The sequence below is a fragment of the Ptychodera flava genome, chromosome 17 (assembly GCF_041260155.1).
Source record: "Ptychodera flava strain L36383 chromosome 17, AS_Pfla_20210202, whole genome shotgun sequence".
Classification (NCBI taxonomy): Eukaryota; Metazoa; Hemichordata; class Enteropneusta; family Ptychoderidae; genus Ptychodera; species Ptychodera flava.
In genome coordinates, this window is record NC_091944.1 from 37399031 (window position 1) to 37417902 (window position 18872).

The 18872-nt window shown below is 35.6% G+C and overlaps 1 protein-coding gene across 1 annotated transcript in view; it reads left to right on the forward strand.

The window, feature by feature from the left end:
* The first annotated feature begins 1706 nt into the window (after positions 1-1706).
* The window catches only part of LOC139116248 (tyrosine-protein kinase JAK2-like), a 42567-nt gene continuing 25401 nt past the window's right edge, over positions 1707-18872 (forward strand). The window contains exons 1-8 of the mRNA XM_070678838.1: positions 1707-1955; positions 8977-9749; positions 10390-10503; positions 10954-11111; positions 14017-14171; positions 15318-15443; positions 16346-16614; positions 18550-18753. Coding sequence (XP_070534939.1) covers positions 8985-9749; positions 10390-10503; positions 10954-11111; positions 14017-14171; positions 15318-15443; positions 16346-16614; positions 18550-18753 — 1791 coding nt within the window. The 5' untranslated portion in view covers positions 1707-1955; positions 8977-8984. The remainder of the gene's footprint in view (positions 1956-8976; positions 9750-10389; positions 10504-10953; positions 11112-14016; positions 14172-15317; positions 15444-16345; positions 16615-18549; positions 18754-18872) is intronic.

The window sequence follows — 18872 nt, forward strand, 5'->3', positions numbered from 1 at the left end:
AAAGCTTTGAAATTTGGTATACAGGTTCCTACTGATGAACTAAATGATATTTATTGAAATTATGATGAAATCTGCAATGTTGAATTTTTTGGGCAATTTTAGCCATTTTTGGTCAAAAAATGTGTTACTCAAAAAGTACTCAGCTGATAGCTTTGAAATTTGGTATACAGGTTTCTATAGATGAACTAAATGATATTCATTGAAATATGATGAAATCTGCAATGTTGAATTTTTTGGGCAATTTTAGCCATTTTTGGTCAAAACATATGTTTCTCAAAAAGTACTGGTCTAACAGCTTTGAAATTTGGTATACAGGTTTCTATAGATGAACTTAATTTGATCTTTTGAAATTATGACGAAATCTGCAAATTTTTTTTTTTTTTGGGGGGGGGGGGGGCAAAACGGCGTTGCCATTTTTGGTCAGAAAAATATATTCTCAAAAAACTACTCATCAGATAGCTTTGGTTGACATGTTCTTAGGGATGATCCGATGTGATATATTCAAAGTATGATAAACTCTTCAATTGTGTATTTTTGCAGCTATTTTAGCCAGTTTTTTCTGGCCACTGCATTGAGCTATCAAAGATTTCCACCTTCTTCATCAACATGTGTCAAAAATAGTTATTCTCTACATAAACACAGCGGAGCTATATCGGCCGCTAGGTCGCTGTTGTTTCTTCCTACATCTGAAAGTAATTTGTAGAAGAACTTTTCGAAATCTACTCCAAAAGGAAATGACATGAAGTGTGAGCTTCATTAATTGCAAAGGTATAATCTACAAGATGTGTATCTTAAAATATGAAAAGGTAACTTCCATTTTTGTTGGTGCATACTCTGACTGTTACCTAATATTATAAAGAACAGCAATATTTTTGTGAAGTCACTAGCCTTAAAACCAGAAAAAAATTTCTAACAGACCACTTTCTGCACAAACTTTAATTTTGGCATTCCCATTGTAGTATACATATGTATACACAATATGACTCAAATTTTGTTATTTGCAATTAACAGACAAATCATATTTTCAAGGATTTTCTTTCAGTCACAATATGTGCTTCAAATCAAGCGGTTAAATTTCTAAATTTATGAATAATTGTTGCAACACTATGGCGTATGTATAATACAGTGATGAATATGTTTGTGAATTACTATTAATGTCATATCCAGAAATACATAACACACTCACTCAGACTTGTATACAGACATTGTCAGTGTTTATCTGACCCTTTTTGTGTGGCTCTTAAATGCTTCACTTCTATCAGACAAAAGAAAAACGATTTAAAGTATATTTTTCTGAAACAAATTATTCCAAGAAGGTAAAATTAGTCTTCTATGTACCCAATATTCCTCCATGCAGATCCCCCCGCTATTAAATGGTTCATCTTGTGTACACAGAAACCAGGTCTAGGTCGACCTTATACACGTTACGTTATAGTCGTACCGTACACAGCACAGTCACGTCTGTGCTGCAGGGTCGTAATGAATTCTGACTTGCATTCAAGTGAGTTGATGCTGTCCCACTGAGCAATCGTTACGATTTCCCAATTCTAAACCTGAAATTTTAAACCTCTGGTTTGCTTCTTATTGTCAAGTTCGGAAAGTTGTCAGAATTTCTTCGTTCATAGTATGGACTTTACGTGTATCAACATCCCTCTACCTTTACCTCGAATTTAAAATCCGAACCAAGTTAAAATCTGAAGCTGCGTAGGAAGTGACTTTCAAGCGCTGCTATGCACTCTCGGAGTCGATCGGTGCTTGCAAAAGTACTGGCTAGCTCGGTCGGTCAAGAGAAATGTAGTTCTAATGATCAGACAAGACCAGTCGAGTAGACAACATCAACTTTTCCCAGGTTCTTGTAGATCTTTTTTTGTTCAACAGATTGTTCGACGCCATAATTTCGATCAGCCATCACGTTCCGTCTCGTCCCTAGCCCCTCGACAAGCCAGGCCCTTCCGGTGAGTGTACAGTACTTCCTTGTTTGAACTTTTTCAAAACACGTTGGGTATTCTATGGCAGTTGCAAGTCATACATGCAGAGTGGTTGAATCATCGATGTTGTATAAACAGCTATGGCTGATGTAGCTTTGGTTGAACGACGGAGAAGATTCAATGCACAACAAACGTTCTGCAATTTGTGGAGTGACTGTATGGATGTAAATATTAGAGGATTCTCATTTTTACATCAATGTCCTGATACACTCGACCTTAAATAATATTTGAATTTTACTAGTAGTATAAGTAGGGTTAATATCGGATGTGCATCAAAAACATGTGTAAGGATGATATTTAGCCATGGTAAAAGTGTAAAAGTGACAGTGTTGTGTGCAGTGCACTGGTATACAAAGCTCAGGATGTACAGTACAAATTATGTAAGTCTATGTACCGGTAATTGTTGTCTGTACCGATATGTCTGCTTTGAAGGTCACAGATCGTGATATGTACACAAGCAGAGACAGAGTTATGGTAGGCCATGGAGGTACAAGCGAGTGTCCACAGGCAGACACAACTGTGAACCATTGAGTAGAAGGTTATTCGCAATACCAGTCATTGGGCACAAAATGCTCTGTGTATTTTTCTGCCATATTCTACTGCTTAAAAATATTATTTTGATCATTTTGAGCTTCACTGTCAGTGACGCAGAGCTTATCTTATAGGTTCTGGCATCATCCGTTGTCCATCATCTGTCATCCGGTGTTCATCATCCGTAAACATTTTACATTCTAAGCTTCTTCAAAACAGCCTGTCCAATTCCTTTAATATTTGGACACAGTCCCTCTATCCCAGGGATGATCTTAATCACATTTGTGCGAATAGTGATGAAATTTGCCAATTTGTATTATTGAGGCTAATTTTTCTATTTTTTTGCAATATATTCTTCTCTTTAACGGCTGGCTCAACAGCTCTAATATTTGGTATACAGATCCCTAGGGATAACCTTATTAAGATTTGTTAAAATTGTGATGAGATATGTAAATTTGTATTTTATAAGGCAATTTTTATCAATTTTAGTCAAAAAATCTTTAAAAATCTTCAAAAAAGTGCTGGTCAGACAGCTTTAATATTTGAGATTAAGGCCTGTCGGTATAACCTATTTCAGATTTGTTCAAATTGTGCAGAAATATGCAACTTTTTATTTTGGGGCAATTTCTGTCATTTTACTTTTTTGATAGAAAATGTGTTTCTCAAAAAGTTCTGATTGCTTTGATATTTGGTATATATACAGATTCATAGGTACGATCAAAATGTGATATATTCAAATACAATTTTGTATTTTTGGGGGCAATTTTTGCTATTTTTAGTCAAAAATGTTTCTCAAAAACTTCTTGTCCTATAGCTTTGATAGGTATATAGGTTTCTCTGGCTTAGCTAAATGTGATGTATTGAAATTCTGATGAAATCTGCAATTTGTTTCTCAAAAAAAACTTGTCTTATATCTTTGACATTTGGTATACAGGTTCCTAAAGGTTATCTTAATTTCAGTGTTCTCACCAGGCTGCGATTCCGCTACATTTTCGCGTATATTTCTGTTTTGTCGCAGATTTCTGGGCCATGTGCGCAAATAGTGGCACGCATTGGAAATTATAAACTTTCGTGGAGCTAGCCATATGGCCGGCCGGCCGTATCATGTGTAAACAGCTGCTACTTCTAACCACATGATTGACCCAAGCAATTACATTTCGTGGTTGAAACCAAGGCAAGCTGGAAGCAATGCCTGTCAGAGGGTGTACTTAAACCACAGTTACTTGTGATTCCATAGATGATGGCCGCTGTGTGGTATGCATGATGTATACCACACAGCAGCCGTTGTGTAATGAGCCACAAGAGACTGTGTTACTGACGCACTGGACGTGTTCAGGTTGCACATGTCCACGGAATTTGCAGAAGCTGGAGGCGTCATTGGCACGATCAATATTTTCATAGACAATAATAATCCGAACTACGAAAACACAAGAATGTAAAGCTTGTATATCCCTAAGGAATTACATGAATAATTTTCGAAAACAATGAACTCGAAGCTGGTCGCATTATACTGTGGATTCCACATTGCAACCAGGGTATGGGCAGGCACGACATTATATTGTTCGCACCGTTTAGATTCAGTCGATTTTTGTTCTCGAAAAATAATGCAACTTTGTTTGAGATAATTTTTTAGCTCTTTGCTATGTTTGAAATCATGTATAAACTTTGCAGGAGGTACATGTTGTGTGATGTCATCAGGCATTTGCTCCGTTTCTCGCCCATGCGACCTAATACCTATGACTGGAAATGATTGACTACTTGCCCACTGCCGATTGATGATTATAACATAAATTCCTCATAATCATATTTTTCATCTACATAACAAATATCAAATCAGTAAGTACTGCGGTTCTCAAGATATTTGAGTGGACGGACGCCTCACAAACGGACATACATACATACCGGTACATACATACAGACTGACGCCTGACGCCGGACAGATACCCATCCCAGTAGCTTCTATAAACTATAGTCTATAGTAGCTAAAAAGCGGTATTCAGCCAAAACATGATGGATTATGAGGAATTTGTTTTTTTAATTTTTTGATATTGTTGCAAATATGCAAATTAGCACAAAAAAGACGTTTTTGGTGAAAAATCCTCTTCTCCATAACCGCTGGTCAGACAGCTTTGTTATTTGGTATACAGCTCCGTAGGGAAAACTCAACTTAGATTTGTTCAAACTGTGATGAAATATGCAAATGCGTATTTTTTAAGGAATTTTTTTGTCATTTTTGGTCAAAACTTTATTTCATCAAAACCGCTTGTCTGACAGCTTTGATATTTGGTATACAGGTTCCTACAGATGAACTAAATATGCTATATTCAATATATGATGAAATTTGCAATTTTGTATTTTTGGTCAAAAAATGTGTTTCTCAAAAACTACTTGTCTGATGCCGTTGATTTTTGGTATACAGGTTCCTAGGGCTTGTCTTAGTGTGATATGTTAAAATTTGATGAAATCTATAATTTTTGTATTTTTTGGTCAATTTTTTGCCATTTTTGGTCAAAATATTTGTTTCTCAAAAGTTACTCATCTGATAGCTTTGGTATTTGGTATACTAGTTCCAAGGCTTTATCTTAATGTAATATATTGAAATCATGATGAAATCTTCAATTTTGTGTTTTTGCAGCTCATTTTGCCATTTTTGGTCAGGCCATCCTGAAATGAGCTATCAAAGATATCCACCTTCTTCATCAATACATGTGTCACAAAAAGTTATTCTCTACATAACACAGCAGAGCTCTGTCGACTGTTGAGTCGCCTGTTTTTTCAAAACCGCTGGTCAGACAGCTTTAATATTTGGTTTACAGGTCCCTAGGATGACCTTAGTGAGATAATTTCATACATAATTTTGTATCCATGTCTATAGTAGCTTCAGGGACTTTGGCCCTATGTTTACTGATTTGGCTGATGCGGAAGTGATACTGTCTGGCAGGAAGAGGGTTAAATGCCGCCATCCCAGGGCATAGGAGAAGAAAATGAAGTACCGCTATGTCATGGGCGTCATAAACTATGATTGTTTAATAATTGGGCATGTTATCATAACAGACACAAAGAGTGAAGCAGTAGCTTTGTACACAGTCAATTTAATTCACCAATGTGAGGTGTAATATCATTCACACTGTATGTGAAAATACTCATGAATAGTCATGGCTAGTGGCACTTTTATATATCTCATAGCAATGAGTGGTGGGACCATTGTGGGATACACTCACCTATGACTGCCACTTATACAGTCAGTGTACAGCAAACCTTTTTCAGGAAAATATGGAAAATAGACTAAAGTTGAGTTATTTCGTAGGGTATCTATTATCTTACTCATTTCAGCACAAAATTGGTAGCACAGACCTTGAAGTTTGAGGTAGAGTCACTGTCTCCATAGGGTGGCAGTTTATTGCCATGATGACTGCTGTGTGACAGAACATAGAAATGTATGTTAAATAAAAGTGACAACATAGTACCATGTAGGATTTCTGAAAATTTTAACCATTTTTATTCAAAAACTCCTTCAAGATGATGATTTAAATAATACAAGGAATCTAGTATGTATCCACACAGTGAATTATTTTACGAATAATAGAGGAGCTAAGTGGTGACAACTATCTCTGCAAGGTGACCTTCCTAAATATTTGTAGACCTACAGAGTAGAACTACATGTAAGTGTACATGTAGTGTACTACCTCCGCACCCTGAGTAATGCAAATCTATTGAGTGTTTTAAGTCATTGTGTTTAATACTAGAACTATAAAATCTTTCCTGCTGGAAGTTAACCAATTTAACTAACCGTACCCACACCAATGTCCATATTTTCTATACTTAGTGTGTAAGGTAGATTGAAAATGATACTTTTAATATTTGACTCTGGTATCTGAGTTAGGATTGTCTCATCATTCAAAACTACCCACCGATGACCATCTCAGCACTGCAATCATGTCTATTTTTGAGCTTTGATAGTTTGTTACTGGATTTCAACAAGAGTTGTTCACATTACCGTGAAGGAAGATGGTACAAGAGCACTGTAAACTGTATCTGGAAATTGTAGATTTGCCAATACATACAGATACTAGTTTAATGAGAGAGTTCATGTAGTTCATGATTTTGAAACTACCTTTACAACATGAATAGAGAGTGGAGAGTGAAGTTATTGCAGAAATGAATCTCGCATTACGTGATATCGTAAATTTTCATATGCGTTATCATTTGATAAAACATAGCACTTGAACGGTGACATGGACAACTGAGTTGTCTGTTTTAATGTGTTGTGTACTGTTTCTAAGTTTTACGGCAAATTGCAGGAAAGTAACAATCTGAGTAAAATCAGATATAGAGTACAATGATGTCTATACTTACGTGGTATTCTCTCGCTGTTGCCTCAGCAAGAGAATACTGCATAAGTATATACATCCCTGTACTCTACATATGATTTTAATCAGATTAAGGAAAGAAACAGACCGTGTGAACAAATCACCCTCATCAAGGGACTGCTTTATCATGCTACAAATGCTAAAAATAACTGGTAGAGTTTCAATTACCCATTTTCTCTCATCAAAATGAGCTCAATATGAAATCTGTAGAAATGCATCGGCTTGGTTGCCACTAGATCACCATAGACATATTGAAAATAGTAAGTGTCCTCACTAATTAGTAAAGCTTTGTTTCAACATCTAGGTTCAAAGGGGTGTTTACATGGCTTTTATATGCTGCATTTTACCTTTCAGACATTTGCTGTGCTGTTAAACATGATATCATTCATTTACACTATTTTGTTTGATAATTTGTTGACAAAGACTTGTCATATTCTTATTTTCAACTTTGTAACCTAGTTGATCATAGTAGTCACAGTGTTCATAATAATGCCACACAAGCATAAGTAGTTTTGGTTGCTATGACATCGCCAATACAAACATGCTCGCATGCACCTCACTTGCACAATTTTTAAAATAGGTGTTTCTTGCCTAGAAATAAAACAAAGTCATTTGAGTCCATTTAATTGCAGTCACTGGACTATTTCTGACAATTTGACACAAAAAGTATACTTGTGAGAGCAGTCTTGATTTTTTGAAGAAAAACTTGATTTGTACGTGAAAAAATGCAACATGGTTTTGCTCAGGTTTCAGCAATACCCCTAAAAACCCAGCTAAACATGACTTTGTTGGCTATTTTATATAAAGATGTAACTGAATTTCACTGACTTAAAGGTAAAGGCCTGGAAATGCCAGCTTGTAGGCTTTCTGTAAACCAATGCAATATCCTATTGACTTGTCAGGATTATAGTCCATGTATAATTCATTGTTTCAAAACTAGAAGTCTTAACCCTTTGAGGGCTGTAATTTTTCCCACCAAAATTTTAGTGCAACATTTTAACAATTTTTATGAATTTTTCTGTAATTTTTTTGACTGTTCTGGACCAAACGGACATCACATTTCATTGGCTACAGGTTTTCATCAAAATTTCGGCAAAAAAAAAATTTTACTAGGGTACATTTTATAAATGTCACAAAAGTTGACTTTGGCGCTCAAAGGGTTAATATCATGGGGTATTGCAGGGGAACTTTTCACAAATAGCAACACTGGTTCAGACATAAGCCATTTACTGTGAACACTGTAATGTTTGGGATGGCAGAGTTGATAAATCCTTATCAATATGCCTTGCAATATTTCTATCTCCCTGAGAAAACAGCAAGGAACTTGGCGGTTTGCTATGCGTCCATTTGCTTATTGAGTGTTATCTACTCGCAATCGTCCTGCAATTTCTCAATCGTCCTGCAATTTCTCATCAGTCAACATCATTTTGAAACATGCACATGTATTTTGCTTATTAAAATGATAACAATACAGATTACCTGTATTATTCATTCATTTACATTGGCCATAACCATTTTAGATGTCGTATTTGTAACAGTCCATGTGGTTTGACAGAGTAAACAAACTGCTTGGAAATTTATATTTGGTAGAGATACATGATCTGTGTGCAGCTGGACACATCATAAACTACCGTTTTCCTACTAGTCCTAGTGAGATAATACGTTGCGAGTGACATTGATATTGACTTATGAACTGTACTATCCCAAACATGGCATTTGCTTTAGCTGGGTTTAGCTTTTCTTCTGGTCTGTCAATCTATTCCACTGCATACACTAGGCCTGCATGTACATAGCACTGTAGTATAGTGGCCTGTTCAAAATGATTCTTATAAGTGTAAGACCGACAGCAATGCAGTTGTGGCATAAAGATTATGTTTGGAATAGAGTTACAATCAAATTCAACGTTCACATACCAGTACATGAATACAAACTCACAAAAACGCATCTACTCATAATAGTGAAGTGAAAAAACTAATATTATAATGTCCTGCACATTTTTTATGTGTAACAGTGGGATGATTTGCATTTTGTGAAATATATGAAAATTTCTCTGATATTTGCATGAATATGATGTTTCCTTTCAACAGATGAATGGATGAACCTCACAGGAGTCCATTACTGTGTGAAAAGCTGCCAAGTTTCTATCAAGATCAAGAAGATGGCTGAAGCTACATGTAATAAAATATTTGTGTATGTATACACTGGGAAGACATTGACTTTTGATGCAAATATTACTGCAGAAGAAATCTGTTTACAGGTAGCCAGACATATAAATTATGAAGATCAAACATTGTCTAACCGTGACTTCAACCTATTTCAACTCGCAACTAAAGACTTGAAGACATGGATTAGTCCTGGAAAGAAGATGAAGGAAAGCACAGATTTGGTTTTTCGACTGAGATTTGTACTACACAGGGATAGAGGTTGTGCTCCACTTGGAAAAGCTGCCCAGGAATACTACTTTCGTCAGTGTCAACATGACTTTAAGAATTGTAAATGGAACACATTTAAGGATGAAGAAATTTTAGGTATGGCAGTGATGGATATGGCAAGAGCTAGTGAAGAAGATAACATCTCTCTTGATAAGGTCCTGAAAAACTACTCCAAGTTTCTCCCCGAAGATATGCCAACTCGTTTTGCGTGGTGGCCTCACATCAAAAGCACCTTGAAAAAACGTCTGAAAGATGGTCTTCGGGATTGCCAACAACGGCAATGGAAACCCATAGAGTTGAAGATCAAATACATTGCACAATTTCAAGGAAAGTGTGAAAACTTTGGAAAAGAAGTTTACACAACAGCAGACAATCTTAACATTGAAGTTAGTGGTGATGATGGAATAACCATAAGAGACAGGGAACTGGTAAAGTTTATGTTATTTTAAACTATCTGTGTCTTCTGTGAGGCTTGTTGTCTGTCTGTCTGTCTGTCTGTCTGTCTATCTGTCCTTACATTCATGTATCAATATGTACACTTTACATCTGTATGTACGTTTGGTGTGTACATATATGTATGTGTGTATGTCTGTCAGTACATGTTTAACCCTTTTCCTGCCAACTTGGTCAAAATAGGGATGAAATTCGGGCATAATTATTGAAGTGTAATACAAATAAACACAACTAACCAGTCCCAACAAATACAATGGGTGAATTTCTTTCCTAATGACCAGCAGGATAGTAGGTCTCTTATGCAGACTTGTGCATACAAGTTATATGTGGAAATTTCCTATGAAGTTCGTAGCATAGTGTGTCAAATGGTTATGTATGTTTGTATGTATTATGTGTGAATGTATGTTCTGTGTAAACACTGCAGCATGTATCACCACAGTGATGTCAACTACATGTAGTGACCGATAATATGTCTTATCAAAGATGACGTAAAGATGTCACACAATATGCTGTTGTTTGTTGGTGGTTATGAATTGCTTATAGCGTAATTGTCAATTTCTTAAGTACTTTATGCTTTCAATTGTCCTGTAAGTTGAATTTTTGCTTCATTTCCAGTCACAAAATGGTGACATTGCAAGGTTTGATTTCTGTGACATTACAGATGTCATTATCGAACAAGTCACAGAATCAGTACAAGTACAGATTAACAGAAGGAAAGGAGATGGTTTGGTATGTTTTTTCCATTCATCTATATATCATCAAATTGCTCATTTCATGTAGTGTACTTGAATGTACTTAAAAGTAGCAGTAATTTCTAATGTAACAGCTGATACATGTAATTTGCACTATGCTAGGCTACATTGTGCAATAGTTATAACATACAACACTGATATCGCAAAATCACAGGCACACTAAATTTTATATTTTCATCCTTTTAAATCTTTGAGATACTAACAGTTATACAAAAAATGCATTCCTGATATTTAGAAACTTAACATGTATGCTTCAAATTCTCTAACTTTCCATTATGGCTTAAGTTTTATATGAAATTGTCATAACATGATAACAAAGTTGAAATTGCTGGTATGTCCTACCATAGCAAAACAGAATGTGAAAGAAAGTGTGAAAGATGTCATGGCTTTCCCATACATACCATTGTTGTCATTGCATTGGTTTCAGACTCTCAGGATGTATGACACAGATGAAGCAGAGTCATTGGTCAGTCTACTAAATGGCTACTATAGATTACTGGTTGATTACTATCACTATCTCTGCTATGATTGTGCATCACCTATGCAAATCAAACTTGGAGAGGCAAAGTGCCACGGACCAATAACGTAAGTTTTAAGCCAGGTACCATGAACTAAAACTCATTACCATATACCTACATTCACGTGCCTGTGTAAAGCTATGGGAGAAAGCGCCCTCAGATCCGTGCATTTTTTTTACGTATCACGCCCCAGCCCGGTGCCCAAATATGGACAATCACGTGCATTTCTGAACTATCTCGATTCTGGTTACTATGTGCGTTGCTATCCTCAAACGTTCCATTCGTACACAAAGCCAGCGTGAAATTAGGAAAACGTCTGCTCGCTCAGATCGTAGTTGCCCGTGGCGACAGTGGAGCTGCGCAGGTAACATTGGCTTTTATTTCTAAATTCTAGTGAAATCCTATGTATACTAAGTGCATGCCTGTTCAGTAGAAATTACAAGAAACTGACATCACGCTTTTTTCCTTACACCTCGATTTCAACCTTGATCTCTATTGGTCATGTAATAGTACAGATGTTGCTTTGCGCATTCTAGAATTCTGCAGGTAAACAAATTACGTCATTATGTATGTCAATCCGCGACGGGAAGCGGCCATCGTATTTATGAAAAACTGACACAAATGGCGATAAATATTTGATATTGCACGCATTTTTATCTCCTAAACAATGTTGAATATTATGTAAACTACATATATATCATTCCATAAGGTATATGATAAAACCTTCAGCCCTGATACGGCTTTTGCGGCCCATGGTCGTATGGCGTACGGGACCTCGCATGCTTTAGCCCTTCCGTTGTACAACCTCAGGCCGCAAAAGCCGTATCAGGGCCGTAAAGATTAGTTACATCTACCGATTAATGTACCAGTATTGAAAGATTTAACCTTTTCACCACCGTGGTTTTACCCAAAACCATTGTTATCAATGGTGATTGTTGTTGGCCTGTTTACATGAAATTGGAGGTGAATAGATTTAATAATCTTACTGATATGATTCTCACAGCACAACAGGCAGTAGAATGGGGGAAGGGAAGACCAATAACTGGGCATGCACATACAGTTGTTTATACATGTATACAAGTATGATCTTCATCAAATACAGAAATATATTATGGGAGATATGCAACCTACACTTGTATGGATTTTCAAGTCTAAAAAGTGAAAGAAAAAATTGTTCTCTTCTCTCACCATAACTACAGAAAGGGATAAAAAGAAGGGTATTCATCCCATTGTGCAGACAATTACGGCTCATTTTTTGCAAATGATCATTATTTTATTTGTGAGTACAAACAATTTGAATTATATTACCATGCCCTGCCCGTCGCATTTTAATTGGTCGAGCTGAACCACGCGACTGACCACAAATACACAGTAATGGTTTGTTTACATGCCCGTGAATATGAATAATAAGATAAACAACTCAAAGTATTGTAACTTTACAGCTTAAACGTAAATCATAATCAATCACAAAATAAAATGGAGCACTTGCAGGTCAAGTTGAGATACTTTTTTCTGAAAATATCTCCGGATTTGCCAATTTTTTTACAGTGTGCGTGACACTGCGTCGCGTATTGCTCAGTTTCTTGGGCCCAGTTGTCGTGCGCTCCTGAAATTTTCGGAAATTTTTACGGTTTTCTTGGGTTTGCTGTTAATATAATGGAAATAACAGACTCCGCTCTGACCATTATGTTTATTTGTGGGCATGGGCTCAAGGAAAGCCAATTAACGGCTCGGCAAGCCTCGCCCGTTAATTTTTGGCTTTCCTCTCGCCCTTTCCCACAAATAAACAACGTTAATGGTCAGCGCGTTGCCCGTTATTTCTATAATGATCATTGATTCCCATGTACTTGTAAGACCAAGTGAGCATACCCCTGTATCATGGAAGCCATTCTTGACTTTAAATCATTCACCTGACCGACTGAAATAGTTTAATAGCGCTAGTAGCTATTGACTGACATACAGATCAATGAAAGCAGATCTTGTAGTAAACTACAGGTGAAACTGAGGGGCAATTACTTTTAGCCAATAGTAACACAGTAATGTACAGTGTGTCGATACACTCTGTCGCCGATTGGTTAATACCCGGTAATTTAGGAAGTCCCTGATCACTTCTAATTCTCTGTACATGTAAACACAATAATTGTTTCTGGCATCAAAATATCACCAAAGAACGCCCAAAACCTGAATTACCCCACCTTTTACTCTGTATGACATTTATACATCACTGTCCATGAGTTTGTTACTTTAAAAATTCAGTAATTTGTGTCCTTCAAACTCCAACTCTGTTATCCCAGAAAGTTGGTTGCACTACATCACCTTCAATTCATGGACAGTAATTTTGCAAGCATGAGTGCAGTCCTTTGTGTATGTATCTCCTCCCTCATTCTACCACAGACTGCCCTGTTCAGTGCCAAGCCAGGCAGCTTCCAGGCAGCTTAGGTACTAGTCATTGTACATACCACCATGGATTCTGTATACCATTTGAATGAGAAGACGTTTGCAGTAGAGGCATGTACCTGAGTGGGCGGTGGTCTCAAAGTTAGCAAAACAGCCGTTAGGTTCAGTTATTGTGGTTCATTATACATTTACACTATTATTCAATGCTATGTAAATATTTCATAGAAAGGTGGTTTGAACCGTTACAGTAATGTCTTGATTGTTACAGAGTTTTAGATATCAAAAATGGAAAGTTGTCATGTTAATTGAATTAATTGTGAATTAATTTCATCATTTATATCATGTGAAATGTTTGTGCTGTAACATGTTAAGAATGAACTATGGTTTTAATTGTCCAGGATTATGGTTTCTATCTGAGAACAGTCAATTTGATGTGTTAATATTTTCACAATTTATAAACAAATATGATAGTTCATTGTTTTTTGTAGAAAGTCAATAGTTTGATACACTGTGAAGACAGTTACGGAGGAAGTCTAGCCTCTCTCATTTATTAATCTGCTGTCACATAATTTCAGACGACAGGATGCTGATGAGAAGATCCGCTTAGAAGGTATCAATAATGGAACTTATCTCATCCGTCAAAACCCTGATCCAGCTAAGCTTGGAGGTTATTGTTTAATGTTGTGTTATGACGGCAAGATTAACAACTATCCTGTTGATGTCAGTGCAGGTAAATGTTAGACAGTGATGAGTAAAGATGGCCAAGTAGATACAATTGCTTTGTATTCTTGGTATAGAGTCATTTGCATCAAAGTTTTTGGCAAATCATTTCTTAATAGCCTTTCCAGTGAATTCTTTTAAAATATGAGGTCTTTACTGTCATACAGTTTGATAGTAATGAATTACTATGGTCATCTGAAGGCATGTATATCACCTGACATGGCTTTGAAGACAGAGATCATTTTGCCTCTTCATGTCTTGTAAAGTGGCTACTGCCATTGAGTTTTAATCCTGTGTACTAAGGCTATGACTGTACATGTATTTTCAACCTTTCAGCTTTTTATTTATTTACCATCTTCTGTGATAATGCAATCTGATTAAATTCAGATGTAGGGACAGCAGTGTTTCCACCTTTACTTGTTATTTGCCATTCTAATCAGCAGCTTGTTGCCCTGTCTCATCTGACCCACTGCCATAGAAGATTGTGTTTAAATATTGTGCTTTGCAAAGCCAATCAGCTTATGTTTTTAATATATAATGCTGCAATACATAACGCATGGCTGTTGTAAACCTCTTTTTGATTGGTCACCTGTTCTGTGATCTAGGTATTTTTTGAAACTATTAAAAACGTCCTAAAAAAGTTAGTTATTTTATTCCAAACATAGTTCTATGCAATTCTACAGTCAAATTACTATACATCCTTTACACTTCCATGTCTCTGATATGTCTTTCCAATAGAGTTTTTACTCCATGGTCTATCAAACAAAATTTTGAAAGATAAGCTTGCTCTCTTTATGTAGACCCCATATAATAATCCCAATAATAAAACCTACATGTATTGATACATACTACATGTATTGATTGTTTAGTTGCCTGTAATCTGTGATTTCTAATTGGAATAACCTTTGCATTGAGATACTGGTATGGGATGCCTTTCTTTAGTGTTGTCAATCATGTTAATAGCACAAATGTGATGCCATAAATTTGCAAGAAAAGCAGCGGGCTATATTGGCCAGAGGGCAGCTCGTTAAAATCTCAATCAAATCCATTGTCAAAAGGTCAGTAACATGAATGTTTTTTTGAAAGATAGCCTTTCTGAAGCACTTTTTGTGAAATGTTTAGAGTAATATTCTTCCCACTGATTTGATAATTTCAGACAATAAAATAAGTTTTCCTGGAGAGAACAAGATGTCTACTCTCAGTGAATTCATTGAAACATACAAAACACCAAACCAGTGTTTACAAGTGCCATTGAAAGTGTGTGTGCCGCCAGTGCCTAAAGGTAAGCTGACTAAAATCACTATGTGTAGCTCTGAAGTTTGGATGAATACAGTGAAATCTTTCCTGCTACCTTGCTGGTCATTGTATTGTGTCCCAACAGGAGGCTGGAAAAGTTAAAGATGTGTATATATTCATGGTACATCTGATTTTAGGAAACAATGTTCACATGAGAACTAAACTTTTGTTTATAAGTTCTAGCCAATTGACCTATATCTGTCATGTACAGTCCATCAATTTTATAAATAACTTGGCTGTGAATAATTTCTAGATCTTAAGGTATACTGTCACCTGTTCTAATTTTGCCACAGTTATGTGGAAAGAGAAAATCTAACCAATCACAGATTTTAAGTGGTTGGCCGCTTTTTAAAAACAGCGCCCTCACATGGGCATTTTGAATACCAAGGAATGTCCCTTTGACCATATATGGGCATATTTAGATTACAGGTGATTGTATACCTTTAAGTTTTATATGACAGATAGATACTACAGTAATATCTGATCTACTAGCAGTAAATAGTACTGGTAGGATATAAATGGGGAATTCTATCTACTTGTAAAACTTAATGTATTGCTTGTGATATTGACTACACAATAAAGAGAATAATGTTAGTCTAATTGATTTGAATTTATCATTACACATGTATCTTGACAAGTCAAGCTTAAGATTGTGTCTCTGTGTAATGGTTTGGACTTGTACGGTTAATTTTTTGGAACTCAATAATGTACAGAAGCTGTGTCTTTGTGTGTATTTTATGGAGCAGCAAAAAACTTGTTTGAGTTATGAAATAACTTGAGATATCACTGGTAAATTACCATTCTTTTAACTTGATTGTATTGCAATTGATGCATAGGTTATATGATTCACTAAGTCACGTAAAGCCGCATAATTGTTGTATTCTACAGAGAAGTCTTTGCTGTTGAAACGGGCTGGCAATGGTCCAGATATTCCTAGGTCACCAAAGCCAGGTTACAGACGTGATAATTCCGAAAGTGGTGTGTGGATCCAAGAAGATGCATTAACCTTTGAAGAAGAATTAGGTGGAGGAAAATTTACAAAAGTTCACAAAGGAAAGTACTTTTCAAATCTACCAGGAGAGGATCCAGCATCATCTCACAATACAGTCGTTATTAAGAGTCTTGCAAATCAAGAATGTGAAAAAAAGTTTGAAAAAGTAAGTGGTTTTTGTAATTTCATAAGACTACTCAAACATGAAAGGAAAAACATACTCATCAATATTCATTAAATTTACATATGATTTGTGTATCTGAATAGCTTCCTTTATGTAGTGTTTCAGATTGACTACATCCAGTGTGTTACTACATTACATGCATATGCATAAATTTTGCAAAGTAGTCATTCCAATACATTGAAATCTTGTTTATTTGTGTTACAAAAAAATAAAAAATATAATAATAGATTGCATGTTCCTATTGAACAGAGTCCGCAGTGTGTGGTTCAATCCATTTCACAGCCATTGAGCCATACCTATGTTTGTATCATACAAACAAAACCAACACATTGTAGAAAACAAATGGATGCCCGTTTTTAACTCCGCTGTCAGTGACACGGAGCTTATCAAATAGGTTGATTTTCCGTCGTTGTCCGTCAACAATTGCCTTCTCCTCTGAAAGCGCAAGTCCAATTGCCTTGAAATTTTATATGCAATTCACTTAGGGTGACCTCACTTCAGTTGTTCAAATCGTGGTGAAATTTGCATATTTGTATTTTTAGGGCAATTTTTGTCGTTTTGGGTAAAAAAATCTTTAAAAATCTTCTCCTTCAAAACTACCAGTCAGATAGCTTTGATATTTGGTACATAGGTCCCTACAGATGATCTATTTCACATTTGTTCAAATTGTGCAGAAATATGCAAATTTGCATTTTTAAGGCAATTTTTGCCATTTTTGGTCAAAAATGTGTTTCTCAAAAAGTACTGGTCTGATAGCTTTGAAATTTGATATACAGATTTCTATAGATGAACTAAGTAATATATTTTGAATTCCTGATGAAATCTGTAATTTTGTATTTTTGGGGCAATTTTTGCCATTTTTGGTCAAAAAATGTGTATTTCCAAAACTACTCATCTGATAGCTTTGAAATTTAGTATACAGGTTCCTATAGATGAACTTGATGATATTTATTGAAATTCTGATGAAATCTGCAATTTTGAATTTTTGGGGCTATATTTGCCATTTTTGGTCAAAAAATGTGTTTCTTAAAAAGTACTTGTCTGATAGCTTTGAAATCTGGTATACAGATTTCTACAGATGAACTAAGTAATATGTATGGAATTTCTGATGAAATCTGTAATTTTGTATTTTGGGGGCAATTTTTGCCATTTTTGGTCAAAAAATGTGTATTTCCAAAACTACTCATCTGATAGCTTTGAAATTTAGTATACAGGTTCCTTTAGATGAACTAAATGATATGTGTTGAAATTATAATTAAATCTGCAATTTTGAATTTTTTTGTCAATTTTTGCCATTTTTGGTCAAAAAATGTATTTCTCAAAAAGTACTGGTTTGATAGCTTTGAAATCTGGTATACAGGTTTCTACAGATGAACTAAGTAATATGTATGGAATTTCTGATGAAATCTGTAATTTTGTATTTTTGGGGCAATTTTTGCCAGTTTTGGTCAAAAAATTTGTTTCTGAAAAACTGCAAGTGGATAGCTTTGATATTTGGTATGCAGGTTCCAAGGGATTAGTTTAATATATGATATATTGAAATTATGGTGAAATCTGCAATTTTTATTTTTTGGGGCAATTTTTGCCTTTTTTGGTCAGAAAATTTCATTCTCAAAAAACTACTCTTCAGATAGCTTTGGTTGACATGTTCTGAGGGATGATCCAATGTGATATATTCAAATTAAGATGAAATCTTCAATTGTGTATTTTTGCACCTATTTTAGCCACTTTTTTCTGGCCACTGAAATGAGCTGTCAAAGATTTCCACCTTCTTCATCAGCATGTGTTAAAAATAGTTATTCTCTACATGAACACAGCTGAGCTATATCAGCCGTTAGGTCGCGTGTTTTAAGAATATGTTTTATCTTTCGTACATTTTCTTATCATGTATGTAACTTTATTTAAATTTTGCCCCAGGTGTTTTTCCAAAGTGCTGACAAGATCCTGTTCTTGGAAAATCCACATTTGATCCCCATTATTGGAGTCAGAAAATTTGTATTGGTCATGGAATATGTGCAGTTTGGTTCTCTGAACAAATACTTACAAATGCATGGTCCAGACATGAAACCAGCGGATCTACTAAAGGCAGTCATTCAAATTGCTCAAGCTCTGGAATACTTGGTAATTATTTCAAGATTTTATGATCAGTCTGTTAATCCTCTTGAATGCTGAAGATGTGATGATTCTTGTTTATAATTCCTTAATGTGTTAGGTTCTAAGTTCTCTCATGTGAATACTGT